Source organism: Stegostoma tigrinum, chromosome 4 (genome assembly GCF_030684315.1).
Source record: "Stegostoma tigrinum isolate sSteTig4 chromosome 4, sSteTig4.hap1, whole genome shotgun sequence".
Taxonomy (NCBI): Eukaryota; Metazoa; Chordata; class Chondrichthyes; order Orectolobiformes; family Stegostomatidae; genus Stegostoma; species Stegostoma tigrinum.
The window spans coordinates 69,605,254-69,628,451 of record NC_081357.1 but is presented as its reverse complement, the minus strand read 5'-3'; the positions used below and the strand labels follow the sequence as shown (position 1 = coordinate 69,628,451).

The window sequence follows — 23,198 nt, the reverse complement described above, 5'->3', positions numbered from 1 at the left end:
AACAGAAGTAGCTTTGTGGCTTCTGAAACTTGTGACCCTATTCAATAAAATCATGGGTGACCCACTCCTAACGACATACTTTCTTCAAATTTATTTTAAAATCCTATTTTTCAAAGTTGGTTTTTGGCTAAGGATGGTTGCACCTCCCATGTATCCCAGACAACACAAATTTGACTGATTTGCATCCTGCAAGTTACTTCAGCAATTATCTATTTAAAGGCTATTTGTAAGTATTCATATTAGGGAGATTATATTGTCATAGAGTTGTACAGCATGGAAACAGATCCATCCATCCAACTCTTCCATGCGAGCTGATACCTTAAATAAATCTAGTCCCATTTGCCAGCATTTGGCCCATATTCCTCTAAACCATCCCTATTCGTATACCCATCCAGATGCCTTTTAAATGTTGTAATTGAACTCCACCACTTTCTCTGGCAGTTCATTCCGTACACACACTGCCCTCTGTGTTAAAATGTTGCCCTTTTAAATCTTTCCCTTCTCATATTAAACCTATTCCCTTTTATTTTGAACTCCCCTAACATGGGGAAAAGACCTTGACTATTCACCCTATCCATGCCCCTCATGATTTTATAAACTTTTATAAGATCACCCCTCAGCCTCTAACTGTCCAGGGAAAATAGCCTATTCAGCATTTCCCTATGCCTCAAAACCTCCAATGCTGGCAACATGTTTGTAAATCTTTTCTGAACCCTTCCAAGTTTCATACCATCTTTGCTATAACAGGGAGACCATAATTGAACACAGAATTCCAAAAAGTGGCCTAACCATTGCCCTGGCACAGCCGCACCATGACCTCCCAACTCCTATGTTTCTTATCCCAGGAGCAGAAGATCTTAAAAATCAATTATAACTGGAAGACCTTTTGGTCCAGAAGCTGGATTTTCAAAACTAGCATTTTAATTTCATATGTTGGCTTCTGTTTATACCTGGTTTGTCTCATGAAAGTCCCGTAGGATGCCTTAATGAGGATGGAATTAATGTCATACAGCAAATCCATGAAGTCTTTGCGAGACACAGGTCTGCCATCTGGTGAATTGTCATATTTCCAATCATGCTGAATAAAAAATATTTTAGAGATTATTTACAGAAAATCTTCGGTTTATCTCACCCCTCCCCTGAGCCTAACAATAATTAGTTAATTGAATGAATGATCTATTATCGATGGAAAACCTTTGATTTTAATCTCCACATTATAATGTAACTTATTGACAATTCTTTCACCCTATACTCTCATTGATGATCGTGCTTGAGGAGAGTCTATAAGAGAAATCGGTACAGAATTCTAATTTTATTCTCCATGTATCTTGCCAGGAATTTATCATCAGTAAATTGATCTGATAACCTTCGATTAAATTTTTGTATTGCGCAGGTGCGAAGGGTAAATACAGATCAATGAAGTGATTCACAGAGAAAGTGGAATTTGCTGTGGTAAATTAGCCATTCATACTCTGACTAAATCATGAATTCAAAATTTAAACAGGAACTGTCAAGAGCCAATTGATTTTGCACATGAATCATATTAAGGGACCATATTGAGGGAATGCTGCTTTGTTGAAAATGCCAAATTTCAGATGACATTAACCTTGAAATGCAAGATTCCGCCTATGACAGGAGTTATTTCCGATTGGAATACAGTATCAGAAGGCAGAAATCAGGTATGTGCTTCAGCAATTGATTTTAAGAGCAGCATGGTGGCTCAGTAGGGCAGTACAGTACCTAACGGTTGGCATTGTTCCATCACAGCACCAGAGTCCCAGGTTTGATTCCAACTTTGGGCGACAGCGTAGAGTTTGTACATTCTTCTTGTACCTGTGTGGATTTCCACCAGGTGCTCCGGTTGACTTGCACAATCCAAAGATGTGCAGGTTAGGTGGATTGGCCATGGGAAATGCAGGGTTACAGGGACAGTGGGGGAAGTCTGGGTGGGGTATTTTTTGGAGGGTTGGCATGGACTCAATGTGCCAAATGGCCTGTTTCCACGCTGTAGGGATTCTATAGACTTCTATAATAACGACCAGAAAACCAGGAATGCAAGGGAGGTGAATGTTAACCATCTTTCTTCATTCAGCGATCTGCACCACCACCATCAAGACAGAAATGGAGCGCTTGAAATGTCAGGGTTCTTAAACCAAGTTTCTTCTGGTGGCTCAGGGTGTATATCAATGTTCCCAAGCCATTAATTGGGGAAGAATATAAAGTTCTGATCAACGCTCCTTTGGGTACCAATGACATAACAAAATAAATTAACTGGTCATTTGTTGCATGCCTATGTAACATTTATCTGTGGTATTTTTCTACAAAGCTGTTATTATTGCATTCAAAATAATTGCATAAAGTGCTTTGAGGTAATTAAAACTTACAATGCACTGTATAAATGCAAGCAGTAATTTACCCAATGAACAGTAGTTTAGCATTTCAACTGTTCAGAACTCTAATTCAAAAACAAGCTTTTCTTTTCTTTTGTTCACAAAGCTAATTATGACAGGGATACTTTTCATTAGATGGACAAATTTGAAGTGATGTTTTGTGCTATCTGTCTAGACTTTCATTTCCATTACCAGGGTGCAACTTGGCAGTGGATCATCAGCATTTGAAAATGTGCTGGATTAACACACAGCCAGTGATGGCAAAGGCCTCATTTTTGAAGGATTTGCAAACCATGTCAGATTGCCACTCTGCCCCTATTTTTTTCCGAGAGCATTGTGCTCCACATGTCAGCTTGGGAATTTAGATCCTGGCTCCTTCAGAAATGAGGAGCATACTTGAAATCAACAGAGTTCCTTCATCATAGCTACTTCATGATCTTCCCTCCATCATGACGACTAGAAGCCAAATCTATCAGTCAGGCTGACTTCGGGGCAAGCAACCTGTTAAGGATAAAACCTGAATAGTTTGCTTCAACACAAAAACTGCGTCTACAACCCTCCCCAGTCTAAGTAACCTGATGCTTTTAATATCCAGGGCAAAAAATGGGATAGATAATAACTGTTTTATCACTAACTGAGAAAAAATGATATGCAAGGTGTTGCAAAAGTATAGACATACCTCAGTGAGCTCTACCTCGTGTCTGGTTAACTGACCGATTTGAGGAGCAGATACATGTCGTACGATGGTCAACTGGCTGGCGGGCCCTCCTCTCATAATAATCTGTGGTTCGTAGGTGGATTGACCCACTTCTTCTCGTGCTTCAAAATAAATGGCATACCTCAACTTGCCACCATAAGCTTTGAGCTGTGAAACAAAATGAGGCACAATGACAGTTGAGTTGAATACATTGTTCTGACCTCTTGAATACTAAACACAATTTGCGAAACACTCACAGATGTCAGAGAGCAAGATAGCCACCTGGAAAGGACAGGAATTTGAGGTAGAACCTAGTGCTTGCAGAATTCTGTCTCTTTTACAACATCTTCATGAACCCTTGTGGGAGGATCTGTTGTACAAGCCCTTTTACCAAGTGATACATATGGTGGATGTCACTGGTATGCCAGGGATTCCATCCATCTCTGCTAGTGAAACATCCACCTGCAAACTCCATTCAAGTCTTTTAGTATGGCTTCCAATCTTCACTGGATTAAGACAATCAATTTTGGAGAATGGTGTTACCTTGTGGCCTTGCAGAAGCCTTTTCTTCTTCAGCCTCCATCTGCCGGATGTACAGCTACTCGACACCCTCACAGGAGGATTTATGTAGGTATCACTGAAAAAGGTTTAAAGTATTTACTCCGGCCAGCTTTTGTTAATCATCCCCAATTTCATTTGACAAGGCGATGTTTAAGTCATATTGCTGAATCACTGAAATCTCTTTGATATAGGCACACACTGTGCTATTAGAAAGAGAATTGCAGGTTTTTGTCTCAGTAATAATGAAGGAATGGCGATGTAGGACTAAGTGGCAACTGTGTGTAGTTTAGAAGGGAACTTGATACTCCCAAACGTACATGGTGAAAAGGCTTTGAATGCTTTGGGGGATAGGGGGTAAATCACTCAGCGAAGAATTTCAGATCTACGGCGTAAGCTATAGCCCCATTCTTAGGCTCTGTTGCTTCTGAAGCAGAAGTTGAGAATTCAAGTCCCAAAGGTAAGTTCAAGGCTTCAGCCCAGTGTAATACTGAGGGTATTCGTAAGATTCGCGATCCCTTTATTGAAAAAAAACTTCTCATCTCTGTAGAAAATGATTGATTCCTTATCCTCAGGCTGAGTCCCTGTTTTCTAGATTCCCCAGCAGGGAAAATAACCTCTCAGCATCTGCCTCTTCAAAATCCTGGATTTTTTTCAGTCAGATCACTCTTCGCTCTTTTAAACTCTGAAGAATGACGACCTTATTTAATCAGTCATACACCGTAGACAATACTCTCAACCCAGAGAACAGTCTAGTGTATCTTCATTGTATTGCTGGGAGAATCTATACAAGGTACAGTATTGTTCAGTCAGACAACTGACTGACGGTACTACAGATAGTTTCAATTAATCTATTCAGGGATATTATGGCTCAACTCTGGAGGAGGTGGAATTTAAACCCAGGCCATCTGGCTCAGAGGTAGGGACACTATTACTGCAACACAAGAGCCCTCTAGAACTTTAACAGCATTGCTGAATTTCTAGTCCAGCACCAATACGACTACACTATCACCTCCTCACTAATGGTATTATATACAGGAAAATTATAAGCAATATCTCACCTTATATGAAGAGGAAGTCAGAGATGAAGCTGGTGAACATTGCTGAGGCTCAGAATTAAGAGTCTAATGATGGCCATGCTTTTGGTGATTATTGGAAAAACCCATGTGATTCACTAATGTCCCTCAGGGATCAAAATCTGCAGTCCTTACCTGGTCTGGCCTACATGTGACTCCTGGCCCACAGCAATGTGGTTGACTCTTAACTGCTCACTAGGCAATCTGGGGTGGGCAATAAGTGTTGGCCCAGCCAGTGACACCCACATCCCATGAATAAATAAAAAAGGCTAAGCTGAAGAATTCCAGCAACAGTATTCTCCAAAATTGATATTCTTAATCTAGGGAAGATTGGAAATCATACGAAAAGACTTGCTTCAGATGCAGAAGACTGTTTTTTTTTACATAGTGTATGTAGTCTACCTTAAAAATTTGAATTGTTTAGAACTTTGTGAAGGTTTCCCTCGCTGAGACACAGTCTTACAACTGAGGCTGCATGAAGATAATTTGGTAAGTGATCGCGCTTCATGTTTCATAATGAAAAACTACAACAAACAATGTTTGCCCAACAATTTTAATCTCATCATCTTCTGGCTAGTCATGGTGTGAAAAATTGCTTGACCATCGATTGAATGTGAAGAAGACATTTCAAACTTCACACTTTCCGAATCATAACTCACAACAAACATGAAGTTCATTCACAATGCTCATACTGAGAAACACTAGGCATAACTGAGAAATTCATGAGAAGTCTCTGTCAGTTTTTTGAGTATCCTTTTTATGATAACTTTATTCTTTAATTGCATCAGTTCTGAACTCATTCCACAAAGCTACAGTACTGAATCTTGTTTCAAAAATTAAGTTGCAATCTTAAAAAAAGTTAGCATATCAGAATATTTGTTTAAGCTTATAATGCTTGCATTTCATTAAAATAACATAATAAAATACAGGGCTATAAATGCAAAGTTATTTAATGGTGCTGTCTGAACAAAATGAAAAGTAATTGCCATTTGACAATCTGGTAGAAATTGCGATAACAGTGCATTTCCTAATTGTACCGCAGAATCTAGCTGCAGGTTACAGGACTGTTTTTTAAATATTTTTTCTGAGTGTCTTACCCACAGGCAGTTGGAAGTATTTTTGTCTGCCTCACAACGCTAAAACCGGGGGTAGAAGATTATTGGGGAAGTGAGATAATAGGAGTTGGGGCTCCCAGTTGTGAGGATGGATCTGATTGAGGTATGGGGAGCAAGTGGTTGAATTAGAAGTTGGTCACAGAACAAAGGCAGTGAGATTACTGGAGCAATAGGGTTGGGGAAGGCTTACTGGGTTGTTTATTGGGCCTGGAAGAAATGAACGTTTTTTCTGACTTCAAGCTGCCGAGTTTCCTGAAATCTGGGAAACCCAACTGCCTGTGGATAAAAAATTAGAATGGCTGTTAAAGCAAAATCAGAAAGCCTCATTATAATTAAATGACCACTGTACATGATAATTAAATCCTCTAAATGCATTCACCACCCACACCTTCACCAACCTCCATTATAACCAGAAGCAAACAGGTTTGAATTGGATTTCTGTTCCAGATTTTCTGTATTTTAGCCTCTGACATGACCCCATCCCACCAGACTTTAGCAATTAAATTGTAACCTTTGTTGCAAGATTGTGTCAGTGTGTCCCTTCATGACAGCATAGAAACAGTATAGAACTTCTTCTAAGAGATGTTTATCATTACCAGAAGTGAATCTCTTATAACTATGTGAATAGCATGGAGACTACCATAACTCCATTCATTGTACTTCACTTCCACATTTGAGGTAGTAGATGAGTTCCATCAGTCAGTTTGGTGAATAATTTTAAGTAACATTATCATTTCAACTTGAAGTTAAGAAGTTAATTACCTTTTCACCTTCAAACTGCTCTGGAAGTTTCCAGTAAAAAGGCTCATAGAGAAGATGTTTAATGACTACATCTACATTAGCTACTATCTCTGGATGCTGATGAAAGACACCATCGGTTGTTTCACGGTTATTTAGTTTATTTACTATTTTCAGTATAGTCTGGTCAGGATTAAGCATCAGCTTCAAGAGAAAAAGAAGACAGGTGTTAGATGTGCAGAGCGTTTGAGTCCTTACTGTAAAAACATACTCTGTAACAAGTTGAAAGCAAACAGCAAAACACATGATAGCAACATTAACTGAACAATGTTAAGTCAGTGATTCATGATAACATTTTACTCAAAAAAAATCTAGATCCAGAATGTGGCTGCTAATCATTGTGGGCTATTTTCCAGCTATTCAATGAAGACTAAAATATAATTTCAAAATAATTCAAACCACAAATAACTGTATTGAGGTCAAGGCTGGCATAATCATTACGCAAACCAGGTAGTCACCAAGAAAAAGAATACCAGAGTAGCAGGCAACACTACAAATATCTGAAAGAACTATTCATGAAATTCAAAGTAAATACAGCCTTCAGCAATGGGAATGAGAGGTCTAGGTCTGCTGATTTACATTCAAATATACTATCATATGTTCCACATAATTACATTAGTCTTTCCCAAATTTTATATGATATTACTTATTCTGTTTATGTTACAATTACATAACTTTGTCTATCCAAATGACTATTACGAAACTGTGAACCAGTAAATAATATTAAAGCATGTAATTTAATCTGGCCCACTCAATTAAAATGATTATTGGTTGTGTAAATTGTGCATAAAATGATCTGTCAGGTGAAGAGAAAGTTTTACATCATGTGAGCCATATTACAGATTGTAGCATCTATTTTTCTCCCACTATAGATTCTGCAAAAGTGTAGAACAGTGGGAATGTAAAACAACACTATAATATTCTTCTTTCCCGTGTAAAATAAATGTGCAATTATAAAAATTGAATTTCTATTAAAAGTGATTCACAACATTTATTTTTCAAAGTTAATTGAAGAGTGGGGGAGGTTTCCCTTGGTGCGAGAGTACCTAAATGCTTTTGGTCTAGCCCTGATTACATTGGAATATCAGGCATTGATGTGTTGACCTGATTTTTCACATTGTGATCATGATTGCTGATATAGTCAATTAGAACATAAGAATATCAGAAATAGTAGGAATAAACCTCCAAGCTGCTCTGTCACTTATGTGACCATGGCTGACCTTCTCCCTCAATTCTACTTTTTCACCAATTCCCTCTATTTCTTGATTCCCTGAAAAAGCAACAAATTATCTACCACACTCTTAAAAATAGTCAATGGTAGACCCTTGTTACAAAGGCATAAACTAAATAATTTGAGATTTTAATCTTATCGTTATTTAATAGAGATTTGGAATTTTGAAACTGAGATAAAATTTCAGTTCTGTGAAGGTATTTTTAAGAGGTCAGAAAGTCATTTACAGCAGTGAACTAAAAACACGATTACCAACAAGATCAAGTGTAAACTTGACAGGGATTATGTATCTGTAAGGAATATTGTTACGTTAGAAGTTGCAACATTGTTTTGCTGATTATGTTAAAGTATTCCAAAACTGTTTTACATATAAATAAATTTTCTTTTGTTTTCTTGTGTTACAAACTTGTGTGTTTTTATAGACAAATATTGACAGCCTTGTGTGAATTACCTCACTACTGTACAAATTAATGTTATGATCTTTCTAGCCAGCGTTTACACTGGGGTCTGACTTATCCAGTATTACCTCCAGCTAGAATTATAGCAACATCCACAAACTCAATATATTCCAAGTTAGACAGTGAACAATTTCAAAGTGTTTCACTATAGAGAAGTGAAATTAGATGACTGTCATCATCATTTGCTCTTTTATTTCTCTGATTAATCAGTTTAAAAATCTTGAAGAAGATGTCACATCAGAGAACAAAAAAAGTGAGAATGTCTTTTACTAAACCTATTTTCAAGATTTTACACCATAAACAGGGATACACAAAGTTTTATAGGACATACATCAAATCATAAAGTACAACTGTAAGATTAATATCAATTATATTGCACAGTAAACTTAAAATCAACTGAATCATTATCTGGAAATATATTTCCATTCAAATTAAATATTTCACCTCAAGTTTCAATTGTTCACTTACAATTACAAAAGCAATCTCTGGGATTCTTTTGACTTTTGGTAGATCAATACAAGATAAGCAGTAATACACTGGACAAAAAAGTGTGGAGCTGGATGAACACAGCAGGCCAAACAGCATTTCAGGAGCACAAAAGCTGATGTTTCAGGCCTAGACCCATCATCAGAAAAAAGCTGATTTTTTCTGATGAAGGGTCTAGGCCCGAAACATCAGCTTTTGTGCTCCTAAGATGCTGCTCGGCATGCTGTGTTCGTCCAGCTCCACACTTTGTTATCTCAGATTCTCCAGCATCTGCAGTTCCCATTATTAGTAATACATGGGAGACAGGTACAGTCATAATTGCCCTTTTGGAGATAGAAAGTTGGTCAGAAGTATTTCATCAAATGCGAAACAGCAACTAATTCACTTACTCTCTTGCGGATCAGTCCTTTTGCCTCAGTACATTGCGTAGTCACACCTGAGCAGTAACAGCTACTGCATCCATGAGGATTGTTTGAATAGAGCGCAAAAGCACCAGTCTTACACTTATTGCAACTGATTCCCTCCACATTCACCTGTATAACAAATAAAACTGACTGCTTAAAAGATCAACAGCAGCATTTAATATTAATTAAATAAATATTAATATGCATTTTTACAGAAAATAGTCTTGCATATGATATATGGCTCAGAAAGAAGCCATTCAGACCATCAACTCCATACCAGAGCTTTTGCTCTACTTGAGCCTCCCCCTGACTTTCCGTAACTTAATCTAGCAGCATAACCCACGTGTGCATCGAGTCTCTCCAGAAAGGTACAACTACTGTTCACTTCAAGCTCTTTCTGTAGTAGTAAGTTTTACATTCTCTTTCAGTAAGACAAGGTCCTTGTGAACCCTCTATTGGATTTTTGTTGTGCGTCATGTATTGCTGGTCTATCACTGTGCTCTGTCATACAACACGAAACATTCTTGCCTGAATTTTTTTTTCTCACTTTTAGAACACATAGTCAGGAAAATTGCCAGAGGGGTGAGGAGCAGGTAGAGATATGAGAATTGCCACCAGCCCTTGAGAGATTTCAAAGTTAGCTACAGGCCCTGTCAGATTCAAAGGAGGACTGCAGTTCAAAAAGTCTGCTTTATACTCTGCCATTTTGGCCTAGCTGCAAGAAGAACAACAAAACAAACACTCCAGACCTCACCTGTGCACACACATTCCCCATGCCCTATCCATGCTGATCCATGCTACCAACACATCCTCCATGGCTGCTCCACCTGTGTCCCTCCAGCCAAGGTCATTCATAGTTCTTATGCCAACTTATTGCCAAACAATTTAATTCATGCTCTCTATCCACAACCCTTTGCCCTAACATCATCCATACTAATCAACCAGTGAGCCGAACAGGCAGACATCTGGATCCATGCTGAAATTTAATAAGGCAAAGTTCAAATTCATTCCATTAACGAATTCAGATTTTTAAAAATTAAAATGAGTGACTTTAAAAAATAACACCACCTCCAATTCCCTACAACTTAAACGCTTATAAAAACAAGCATTTGTAGTCAATTACTTCATAAGGACCAGGAGCTGTCAATCAGACTATACACGACATGGGTTCGCCACTTTTGGAGTATTGAGTGCAATTCTGGTCTCCATCATACAGGAACGATGTTGTGAAACTTGAAAGAATTCAGAAAATATTTATGAGTATGTTGCCAGGGTTGGAGGGTTTGAACTTTCAGGAGAGGCTGAATAGGCTGGGGATATTTTCTCTGGAGCATTGGAGGCTAAGGGGTGACCTTATAGAGGTTTATAAAATCATGGGGTCATGGATAGGGTAAATAAACATGGTCTTTTCTCCGGGCTGGGAGAGTCCAAAACTAGAAGGCATATGTTTAAGGTGATGGGGAAAGATATAAAAGGGACCTTAGGGGTAACTTTTTCATGCAGTGGGCGGTGTGTGTATGGAATGAGTAGCCAGAGGAAGTGGTGGATGGGAATTTAAAAGGATGGGAATATGAATAGGAAGGGTTTAGATGGAGATGGGCCAAAAGCTGGCAAACGGGACTAGATTTAACTTGGATACCCAGTCCATATGGATAAGTTGGACCAAAGGGTCTGTTCCTGTGCTGTAAATGTCCATGACTCTAAGTATCCCATTGTATGACTATAAGACATTAGAGCAGAAGTCATCTGGCCCATCAAGTCTGATCCACCATTCAATGAGATAATCCTCAATTTCACTTTCTTGACCTTTCCCTATAAATCTTGATTCCCCTATTGGTTAAAATTTATCCTTCTCAGCCTTGAATATACTTAACAATCTAACCTCTAGTTCTCTTGTGTAAAAGATTCTACAGCCTGAGAGAAGACATTCATCCCCATCTGTCTTAAATGGACAATCTCCTTCTCTCAGATTGTGTCCTCTCGTATTAGACTGTCCCACAGCAGGGAAGCAACTGCATTGACTATATCAAGTCCCCTAAGAACCTTGAACGTTTCAAAAAGGTCACCTCTCACTCTTCTAAACTCCATTAAGGCCAGACGCAATCTCTCCTCGTAAGTCAATCTCTCCAGATGCAAGATCAAAGATGTGTACCTTCTCTGGGCTCCAGTGTATCTTTCCAAAACTTTTCACAATATTCCAGGTGTGAACTCAGTAGTGCCTTGCATAGTTTTAGTCAGACTTCCCAATCTTTATATCCATTCCCACTCAAATAAAGGACAATCTTCCATTTGCCTTCATATTGTCTGCTCAAGTTGTATGCTAGCATTTTGTGACCCCCAAATCACCCTGTGCTGCACGTTTCCACAGTCTTTTGTTTTGATTCATTCACACAATGAGGATAGCATGGGCTATGCCAGCATTTATTGCCTGTCCCTCATTGACCAAAGGGCAGCTGAGAGTCAACCATATTGCTTTAGATCTTAAGTCACATGTAGGCCAAACCAGATAAGGACAGTAGATTTCCTTTCCTGAAGTCTTTCTCTACCTAAATAATATTCTAATCCTTACTTATTTTTTACCAATGCGTAAAACCTCCCATTTTAAACATTATATCCCATCTGCCAGGTTTTTGTCAACTCACTTAACCCTTCTCTCTTCTTCTGTACACTCATTGTGTCTTCCTCTCCACTTGTCTTTCCACCTAATTATATATCATCCACAAACTTGATGACAGTACACATTCCTTATCCAAATTATTAATAGATAATAAATATATATTTATGTATATAGTAAATCATTATGGATGCAGCACTGATTCCCATGGTACTCCACTAGTTACAGGCCGATGTCCTACAATGCCCAGCTTGCCACAACATATCTTATTTAGCAGCTTCTCACGTGGTGTCTAATCAAAGGTCTTCTGGAAATCCAAACATATTACATTACTACTTCCTCTTTATCTATCCTGCTTGTTAGTTCCTTTAAGAATTCTAATAAATTTAACAGGCATGATTGAGTATTTATTGGATATTACATTATTCCATCCATGAAAAAATATGAACTCACCTTACAGTTACACTGTCCGCTATATTCTGCACACGAACAAATTCCGGCTTCATCACAGGTTTGACTCTCTGTCCCTGCCAGATCACAGTCACAGTGCCGGCACAGTGGATAGTTCCAGTAACCTTCTCTGCATCGGTCACATTTTTCCCCTGTGAACTCTGGACGGCAGAAGCAGCAGCCTGTTGCATCATCACATTGAAGGTTTAAAGATCCCACAACTGTACAGTTACAGGGCTGAAAAAATATGGAAGACAATAAAGGAAATGTATCTTCTAAGAAGTTGAGAGAATTGTTATCTTATTTGAATCTACAATGTTTTGAAATAACCAGTTTATGACTGAACTGATGTAACTGAACTGGAATGACTGTCTAAATAGGGTTTTACATGACACCAGTGTTGTACATTAGTAAGATCAGGCTTACACTCAGGTGAGTGAATATTAACAGGCTTTATTAAACATAAATACATAGGGGAAAGTCATCCCATCCCCAGTGGATCAAAGGCTGCACTCTCTTTAGAGAGACAGGAGTGGTAGCGAGTTTAATCTGACGATCACCTTGACTCATGAGGGGCAAGACTTCATGGCAACATCAGCTAGTACAGGAATTAAGTTTGTGCTGTGTCACTCTGCAGCCATCCAGCCAATCCAGGTACTGATTCCCAAAGGGATGATATGAGAGGTCATACCTGGAATGCTACAGACACAGGCCCCACTTTCACATGATATATTGTTATTATGACAATGCTCCACACAAGGATGGCCAGTGGCTATTATTAGAATAAAGGTACAATTAACCCTTCACTCCACAACTCCCATCTTACAAAATCCTTTTCTTTCTCATACTATCATGACAGAATAAAACAGAGGATCAGATGATGAGTTTTGAAGGGTCAATTCTTCCCTTTACCAAACGATAAAAACCACCAATAAAAACACCAATATAGAAACATTGAAGATAGGAGCAGAAGGAGGCCATTCAGTTCTTCAAGCCTGCTCCCCCATTCTTCACGATCATGGCTGATCATCCAATTCAATGGCCTAATCCTGCTTTCTCCCTATTAAGTTTGATCCCATTCACCGCAAGTGCTATATCTGGCTGCCTCTTGAATACATAAAATGTTTTGGCATCATCTATCTACTTCCTGTGGTAATAAATTCCACAGACTCACCACTCTTCGGGTGAAGTAATGTTTCCTCACCTCCATTCTAAAAGGTCTACCCAGATTCCTCAAACTGGTCAGACTCACCATCAGGAACATCCTCCCTATGTCTACTCTTTCTATTCCTGTTAGAACTTTATAAATCCTATGAGATTCCCCCTCATTCTTTTGAACTCCAATGAAAACAATCCTATTCTAGTCAATCTCTCCTCATACATCAGTCCTACCATCCGAGGCCTGGGTGCAAATTATATGTTAATTTTATTCAAGGAATGTGGATGTTGCAGCAAACCCAATCAATAGATTGGGATGGAAACAATATAAAAGCTTTGAACCAAAAACAAAGTTGCTGGAAAAGCTCAACAGGTCTGGCAGCATCTGCGAAGGTAAAAACAGAGTTAATGTTTCAGGTCCCGTGACCCTTCCTCAGAACTATCAGTTGAGAGAACATAATCAGGCTTTATTAAGCATGAATACACGTGAAAGTCATCCTATTCCGAGACAATCATAGGCTGCATACTTATTAGAGAGAGAGGAGTGGTAGCGAGTTTAATCTGAGGATCACCATCAAAACAAATCTTCTGCCGAAGTGAGGTCTGGTAACCTAAAGCTGTAGATAAAGGGAGGTCTTGCAGCATCTCTCATATCTGCTCGCCCTAAGTGATGCACTGCTACTGGGGCAGAATGGTAGCTCAGCGGTTAATACCATTGCCTCACAGCACCAGGGGGCCAGGTTCAATTCCACCCTTGGGCAACAGTTTGTGTAGAGTTTGCATGTTCTCTGTGTGGGTTTCCTCCCACAGACTAAAGATGTGTAGGTTAAGTGGATTACCCATGCTAAATTGTCCAGGGCTGAGCACGCCAGGTGGCTTAACCATTGAGAAATGCAGGGATGGGGCAGATGCCCTTCGGTGGTTCAGTATGGGCTGAATGGCCTGCTTTCACAATGTAGGGATTCTATTTCAGAACACTATAATATAACAAAGGGAAAAGTAGGAATAAGCTGTACAAGCTCTCAAGCCTACTCTGAAATTCAATATTAAATAACACAGCAGGTCTGGCAGCATCTGTGGTGAAAGAAGCAGGTCCAATATGACTTTTCTTCAGAACAGAAGAGGAGTCAGACTGGACTAGAAATGTTCGCTTTGTTTCTGTTTGCACAGATGCTGCCACATCTAGTGCACTTCTCCAGCATTTTTGGTGTTTATTTCAGATTTCCAGCTGTGGGGCATTTTGCTTTTATTTGAGCTTGAATTCCAATATCCAATTGCACTTTCTCCCTCGATCCTCATATTCCATAATTCCCATGGATTCCAAATAGCTATAAATCTCTTCCATGTCTTAAAATCTCTTTAAGGGCACATTTTAATTGGGAAACTCAGTTTTGACAGTCTACAATTTGAAATTCAACTTTTGGTTCTTATCTGTCTACTAACAAACCTCTGAGGGAGCTCAATGAGCATTTAACTGGAGTCAAATGAATTGTTGGCTCCCTGCCTCTGTTTGTGAAAATACTCATATGCCTCAGAAGCATCAGGACACTGATACATCATCAGGGGCCATTATTTTCAGAATATCTTAGCCCGAACTCTCCTGCAGCACATCCACACCTCATCAGACAATTGAAAACTCAGCCATTAGGTGAGGGAATGAGTGAACAACATGGGAGGGAATGGATTAGAATGACACAGAGACGAAAAGAAAGCGGGTGTTTTTAAAGTTTCTTTTGGCACACAGGTAAGATTGGCAGGGCAGTATGTATTAGTGCTAAAGTGATTAAATCAATTGTATAGTGTAAAACTGAAGCCAAACATATGGTAGATCAACTACAAGTAGTAGACTAAATAAAAGCAAAATCCACAGACACTGAAGATTTGAAATAAAAACACAATATACTGGAGAAACCCAGCAGGTCTGGCAGTATCTGTGGAGTGAGAATTAGAGTTAGTTTTTCGAGTGCAATAACTCCTCTTTGAACCCGGGCTGGTAGGTTTCCTTTCTTAAAGGATATCAGTATTTTATAGCCACTTTTCTACACTAGCCAGGCTTCACAATTTCTCAAATTTAACATAGTGGTGCTTATAGATTCTGAATTGATGTTGCTGTGTCATTAGCATTAGATTTGGTGAAAATTATGAAAGCGAGAGAGGGAATGAATGCAATCACCAGGATAATATGCAGCAATGACATTCCCTGCCTCTGACACAGACTAATTCGTAGTTCATTCTGTATGTATGGGGAAGGTAAGCATTTGGTTTGCAACTTAGTTCAGTTGCCACATGAGAATCCAATGTATAGTATCTTTGGTAGTGTCACCCTCCTCTCCATGAAATAAATCCAGTAAGGAACTGTTTGAAATAATTTCTCTACAGACAATCAAACCACAGCCCAGTTCATGCCTTAGCCTTTCTTATGTCACTGTGTTGGAATACTCCCCACTTGCCTGGATGGGGAAGCAAAACTCAAGAAGCCTGACACCATCTAGAACAAAGCAGCCCACTTAATTGGAATAACGTCCACAAGCATCCACTCCCTCTACCATCAACACTCAGTAGCAGCGGCGTGTACTGCTGAAATTCACCAAGAATTTAGACCTAGAACTTAGACTGCACTTTCCAAAACCACAACCACTTTTATCAAAAAGGACAAAGGCAACAGATGCATGGCAACGCCATCAATTGCAAGTTCCCTTCTAAGCCACTGACCATCCTGACTTGAAAATATATCTTTTATTGTTGCTGGGTCAAAAGCTAGAATTCCCTCCCTAATAGCATTGTGTGTCTACCTACAGCACATGGATTGCAGCATTTCATGAAGGCAGCTCACCCCCACCTTCTGAAAGGAAACTAGACAGAGATGAGCAATAAATGTTGGTTAGCCAGCCACACCCACGTCCCACGAGTGATGAAAAAACTATTCAGTGCAGCTGTTTTTAGGAGGCAGCCATTTTCAATGCAGGAAATGCAATTTTCTCCTACATAATAAAACCCCACCCTGGGCCCTACTCAGTATTTGTAGTTTGCATTGTCTGAGGATAGCTGGCTCAAAACAAGCCTATTTGAATCTCAACGTCTGGATTACAGATACATATGAAGAATTACAGCAGTTGCTCAAGGTTTTAGCCTAGGGACCTAAGGGGGATGGCCCCTCAAGTATTAGAGTTTTGACACTTCCAGGGGATATTTTGGAATCTATAGTGAACAAGAAGATTGCATTTTTACATTTCATCTAAAAACACAAGTGTTATTTCTTCAATTTTATTGAACACAGGTTTTTCTTTGACAGCTAGGAATTAATAATGTTATTGCTCAGTAAGTTCTTTCTCCCAAGAGTAAAAGAAAAATAAGTTTTCATTAATTTTCAGCTTTTTAAAAATGCCAGCAATGCATAAGAGATTCAAAGTCTACAGTGAAGGCTGTAGGAAACCACTTCAAAATTACAATGTCTATCTTTTGTTTAAAATTCAATTTGGCATTTATTCCCATCCTCAAAGCAAAGAATATCTTCTTTTCCCCTCCCAGTACAACTTATTCTGATCTTTAACCTAGGGTACATGGACACATACTGTGTGTTTTTTTAAATTCACTCACGGGATGTGCGCATCTTTGACTAGACCAACATTCATTCTCCTTGCTAATTGCCCTCAGGGCAGTTAACAGTCAATACATTACTGTGGGCCTGGAGTCACACGTTGGTTTCATGTTCACAATTAGGCCCTTAACTGTGGAATCTTTAGTGAATTCAAATTACATCAAGGCAGGATATGAACCCAGGACCCGAGAACATTAGCTAAATTTCTGGATTGATAGTCTAGCAATACATATAAACTAGTGAAAGTGGTTTGGAAAATAAATCTACAGCACCCCTAACTAGAAGAAATGAATGTCCGACATGAATTTTGTTTATTTCTCTAAGACTTTAAAGTATTTCATTCCTAAGTATTTTAACATTAATTGTAATTTGTATTCTTCATAAAAAGTGACTATCTCTCGCCACTCAAATACGCCAGTCCCAGCAACATCCTTGTAAATCTTTTCTGATCCCTCTCCAATTTAATAACATCCTTTCTACAACAGGGTGACCAGAACTGTACACATTATTCCAAACTCTGCTTTCCCCATAACCCTCAATTCCCTCATTGATTTAATATCTGTCTACCTCAGTCTTGACAGTAAAGAATTCCACAGATTCACTACCCTCTGAGAGAAGAAATTTCTCCTCAGCTCTATCTTAAATGTGTGACCCTTTATTCTGAAGTTGTACCTTCTGGTCCTAAACTCTCCGAAAGGTGTAAACAACCTTTCAACAACTAATTCCCCAAGATGTAGTTGATTTTTAACTACTGTCTGGGCAAGGCTTTTGAAAAGATTTTGAGAAGACACCCCCTAGGTGTCCGGGTAGCCCACAAACAATAGCCACCCTTCGACAGCTACTGATGAACATAAAGGGTACTATACCCACAACCAACAAAACTAATGTAATATAAAAAATATCATGCATGGACTGCAAGAAACATTACATAGGCTGAACTGGAAGAAGACTAACAATAAGGACACACAAACACCAACGAACCACCAAGAGACACAGCCAATTCTTACTGGTCTCAGTACACATGTACAAAGAAGGGCACAAATTCAACTGGGACAACACATCTAAAGTTGCACAAGCTAAACAGAGACATACCAGGGAATTCCTGCAGGCCTGGCATTCCAACCAAAACTCCATTAACAAACACACTGAACTGGACCCAATAATACAAACCACTGAAGAACAAAACCAGAAGTAAGACCACCCACCCCAGCAAACCGAGACATATAAATAACAAGTGGGATAGAAACCAACACTTCACTGGTGGTGTATTGACGATGTTACCCAGCAGGGTGACAAAATGTATACAATCAAACACACCAGCTTGGCAAGCAAGTCTACAACCTTGCCCTCAAATAAATTGACAATGTCAAAATAAGGTTCAATATTGAGGTAAAATGCAGTGATTTCTCAATGCACAGATGGGAATTCAACAACTGAAAAGAAATCTAATACGATTTCATAAATGAAGTTAGAGAATTAGAAAAATTTTTCTCTGCATACCATTACACCAATGTTAGCCTGCTAGGCACTATAAGGCTGTTGATACTTTACTCAAAACATTATACAATAGAAACATTCTGTTAATTCACCAAGACCTTATTAAATGGCAGAGCAGACTCAACGAGCTGCATAACTCACTCCTGCCTTTTTTTTATATTCTGCTTTTTCTTACTATACTGTTCCAGCTTTCTAATTATTACACACAAAATTTAGTAGTTTACTGTGAAACAGTTCTTAAAAACTTAATCCTAAAAAAAATCAGTACAAATGCATGCATTCAAGAGTTATTCAAGTGCCAGGGGAAGATTAGCAAACATAATTATCTGTCTTTTGCAGGTGGAAACTGGACAATTTATGAAGGAAAGGAGAAACAGCAGAGGAGTTACATAAGTACTCTGTGTCTGTTTTTACATAAGTGACATTAGAAGTCTCCCTGAAATAATAAAGATCAAATTATCTCATCAGAGTGAGAATTTGAAGGAAATTACTATTCATAAGGAAGTTGTGTAAGAGGAATAGAAACAAGATTATAGCAGCAGTATTAGGTCATCCAACTCCAACGGCCTAGTCCACTATTCAACCTTGTCATGATCAAATAGCCAACTTGATACCCTGGTTCCACAATCTCCCCATACTCTTTGTTCCCTTTAGCCATAAGTACTGTATACAACACCTTCTCAAAAACATTCCAACATTCTGGCCTGGATAATAAAATGTGAGGCTGGATGAACACAGCAGGCCAAGCAGCATCTCAGTGTGCTCCTGAGATGCTGCTTGGCCTGCTGTGTTCATCCAGCCTCACATTTTATTATCTTGGAATTCTCCAGCATCTGCAGTTCCCATTATCTCCAACATTCTGGCCTGAATCACTTTCTGTGACAGAGAATTCCACAGGCTCACCATTCTCTGAATGAAGAAGTTTCATCTCAGCTCTGTCCTAAATAGTCTACCCTATATTTTTAGACTCTGACTCCTGGTTCTGAACTTCAGGTGAAGGGTGGTCAAGGGGAAACAGAATCAGCCTATTCAGCCTCTCCCGACTGGTCAAACCCTCCTAGCCTGACAACATCCTTGTAAACTTTTTCTGAACTTTTTCAAGTTTAACGACATCTTTCCTAGAGCAGGGAGACCCCCAGGAGTCAGTCTAGTAAATCTTTATCACATTCCCTCCAATAGCCTGGACACGCTTCCTCAGATAAGGAGACCAAAACTGCATACAAAATGCCAGATGTGGTCTTATCAAAGTCCTGTATAATTGCAGCAAGACATCCTTTCTCCAGTATTGCAATCTTCTCAGAATGAAGACTATCATACCTTTTACCTTCTTCACTGTCTGCTACACTGGCATGGGTATGCTCAGCGACTGGAGTACAAGGACATCCAGGCTTGGTTGCACCTCACCCTTTCTGAATATATCATCTTCAGATAATATTCTGCTTTCCTGGTTTTGCTGCCAAAGTAGATAAACTTGCATATATCCACATTTCACTTCATTTGCCATGCGTCTGTCCGAAAACTCAACCTGTCAAAATCCAAATGAAGCATCTCTCCATCCTCCTCACAGCTCGACTCCCACCCAGCTTTGTGTTATCTGCAAACTTAGAGATGTTGCTTTTAGCTATTTTTAAATTCATTCACAGAATGACGGTATCACTGGCTAGGTCAGCATTTTATTGCCTAACCCTAACTGAGCAGAGGGCAGTTAAGAACGGATTTAGAGTCTGGAGTTTCCTTTCCTAAGGGACATGAGTGAATCAGATGGGTTTTCTCCCAACAACTGGTTTGTAGTCGCCTTTGGAATTTATTGAATCCAAAGTCCACCATCTGCTGTGGTGGGATTCAAACCCAGTCTCCGGAATATTACCTGGGTCTCTGGATTAACAGTCCAGCGGTAATACCACTAAGCCATCTCCTCCCTCTATCATTCCCTCCTCATTAGCATATATTATGAATAGCTGGGGTCCAAGCACAGATGCTACATTAAATCAATGGAACTGAAAGTTGACAAATCCATGGGACCCAAAGACCTTAATCTGGAATGTTGAAAGACATGCCTAGAAGGTGCAAAGTAGTTGTCAAATGGTGAGAGGTTGGAAAATGGTAATGTCCAAAAGAACCTGGTGTCCTTGTTCATTTGACACTGAAAGCTCGCATGAAAGTGCAGCAAGCAATTTGAGGGCTGTTAGAAGCTCAGTCTTTACATATGTTTGGGGATTGGTAAGATTTTTGCTTAACTATGGTTTACAGGGTTATGGGAAACACTGTTCAATCAGCATTGCTGATTTGAATGTTGGCCAGGCTCAAGCTGACTGGCCTACTCCTGTTCCTATGTTCTCATGTTCAAAATTCCTAACAGACAAAATTAACTCACCAGATAGCAAGATAATAAAATGTGAGGCTGGATGAACACAGCAGGCCAAGCAGCATCTCAGGAGCACAAAAGCTGACGTTTCGGGCCTAGACCCTTCATCAGAGAGGGGGATGGGGGGAGGGAACTGGAATAAATAGGGAGAGAGGGGGAGGCGGACCGAAGATGGAGAGTAAAGAAGATAGGTGGAGAGAGTGTAGGTGGGGAGGTAGGGAGGGGATAGGTCAGTCCAGGGAAGACGGACAGGTCAAGGAGGTGGGATGAGGTTAGTAGGTAGCTGGGGGTGCGGCTTGGGGTGGGAGGAAGGGATGGGTGAGAGGAAGAACCGGTTAGGGAGGCAGAGACAGGTTGGACTGGTTTTGGGATGCAGTGGGTGGGGGTGAAGAGCTGGGCTGGTTGTGTGGTGCAGTGGGGGGAGGGGATGAACTGGGCTGGTTTAGGGATGCAGTAGGGGAAGGGGAGATTTTGAAACTGGTGAAGTCCACATTGATACCATATGGCTGCAGGGTTCCCAGGCGGAATATGAGTTGCTGTTCCTGCAACCTTCGGGTGGCATCATTGTGGCAGTGCAGGAGGCCCATGATGGACATGTCATCAAGAGAATGGGAGGGGGAGTGGAAATGGTTTGCGACTGGGAGGTGCAGTTGTTTGTTGCGAACTGAGCGGAGGTGTTCTGCAAAGCGGTCCCCAAGCCTCCAGATAGCAGTTTACTTTCAAAACTATAACGACCATGGCGATAGAATAATTGCACACAGATTCATGTCTACAATCCTCCACAATGCGACTACCACTTTCATGTTAGCAATGTAGGCGAACATCCTGCAGAAACTAGACTGATGAGGACAAGAGATTCACCTAGAAATTCAATGTACTGATAACAGCAAACTATCAGTTAAACTAACCGAAGCCTGGGAGAAAACCTTTTACCCATCCTGTCAACTGGGAATAGCATGTGACACACAAGGGAAAAAAAAGCTTCACTAGTTTAAAATTAAAAGCTTCTGATTTTTCTGCTTATGAACTTCTTTTTTCAATGTGTCAAGTAAGCAAGCCAAGTAAAGGGATGCATATATTACTAACTTTCTGACAGTCAAAAATACATTTACTGAAAAACTTACTTTACATCCACTGACAAAGTTATGACCCCAGAAGTTTGCAGCACATTTGTCGCATTTTTCTCCCACTGTATTTGGAGGGCAGATACACTGTCCAGTTTCTGAATCACAATGGTTGCCGACATGGGCACATTCACATGCTTTATAAAGAAATTAAAGAAATGAGTTAGCATTCCTGCTCTCTTTGAAAACTTAACTGTCAGGCATTTTAAAAACTATTTGCACAACATCTATAAACGAAGATTCTAAGATTTCGAGTTTTTGTGGCAATGATTGATTACAATTGAGAAGAAATTCATATTATGGGTTCAGAATTCATTAGTCGTAATTCATGGAGTTTTTTTTCACTATACCCTAGCTGTAATGATGCTATTATATCAAAAATTTGGAGCTCATACTCAGTTTGCATCTGGAACAATAGTTACTAACTGAACAATAGCAAATCAAAGGCAGAATAAATCCTGCATCACAAAATTGAAACAGTTTGCAGATACAGAGAATCAACACTGAAACAATAATCTAATCTTGGGGTTGATATGTCAGTTATAAACCATACTATGCTGTTATGCCTTACAACGTAATCTGAAACCTTTCGATTCAGAAGCTTTCTCAATTACCTTAAATTTTCAATGAAGCACAATAGTGTAATTTTGCACCTCAATATTACATGCCTGCTCTTCTCAGTATCTGTAATGCCATAAAATTACTGATGTTGAAATTATATTGTGGGTTAAGTGAGTTCAAATGCTCAAGACATCATCTCACATTCCTCTCCTAGAAAACAGCGTTAACTCACTTAAAATAGAGGAGTTAATGTCTTTGCTAAAATAGTAGGATCATGAATTTGAAAAGGCATTGAAGTATTTATGGTCTATTATCCTGCTGCCTAATTTCAAGGCAATTGCTCTTTACTGCTAACCTCTCCCCGGTCTGTGCATTGCCTTCATTTACTTCTTTGCTTGATAGGCAATTTTAATGAATTGAAATAAGGAAGGAAACCATTTGTACACATTAGACAAGTAACATAATTTCAGAATGAACTATATCATGCTCCTCCTTCTAATTAACTTAGTTATGAAATATATTTACTATTACCTTTGAGTAAAACAGTTAAGCAATATTTACTCAGTGCAAGTTGATTCCACAATTCTGCCCTTAATATTTAGACTGGAATCAGTTATG

At 39.4% G+C, this 23,198-nt stretch overlaps 1 protein-coding gene across 3 annotated transcripts in view; it reads right to left on the bottom strand.

The window, feature by feature from the left end:
- The window catches only part of lama2 (laminin, alpha 2), a 372,371-nt gene that overhangs the window by 117,783 nt on the left and 231,390 nt on the right, over positions 1-23,198 (bottom strand). For all 3 annotated transcript variants that reach the window (XM_059645398.1, XM_059645399.1, XM_059645400.1), the window contains 6 exons: positions 22,020-22,156; positions 12,281-12,514; positions 9,199-9,342; positions 6,599-6,778; positions 3,070-3,255; positions 951-1,078 (listed from right to left, as the gene is read on the bottom strand). In XM_059645398.1, coding sequence (XP_059501381.1) covers positions 951-1,078; positions 3,070-3,255; positions 6,599-6,778; positions 9,199-9,342; positions 12,281-12,514; positions 22,020-22,156 — 1,009 coding nt within the window. The remainder of the gene's footprint in view (positions 1-950; positions 1,079-3,069; positions 3,256-6,598; positions 6,779-9,198; positions 9,343-12,280; positions 12,515-22,019; positions 22,157-23,198) is intronic.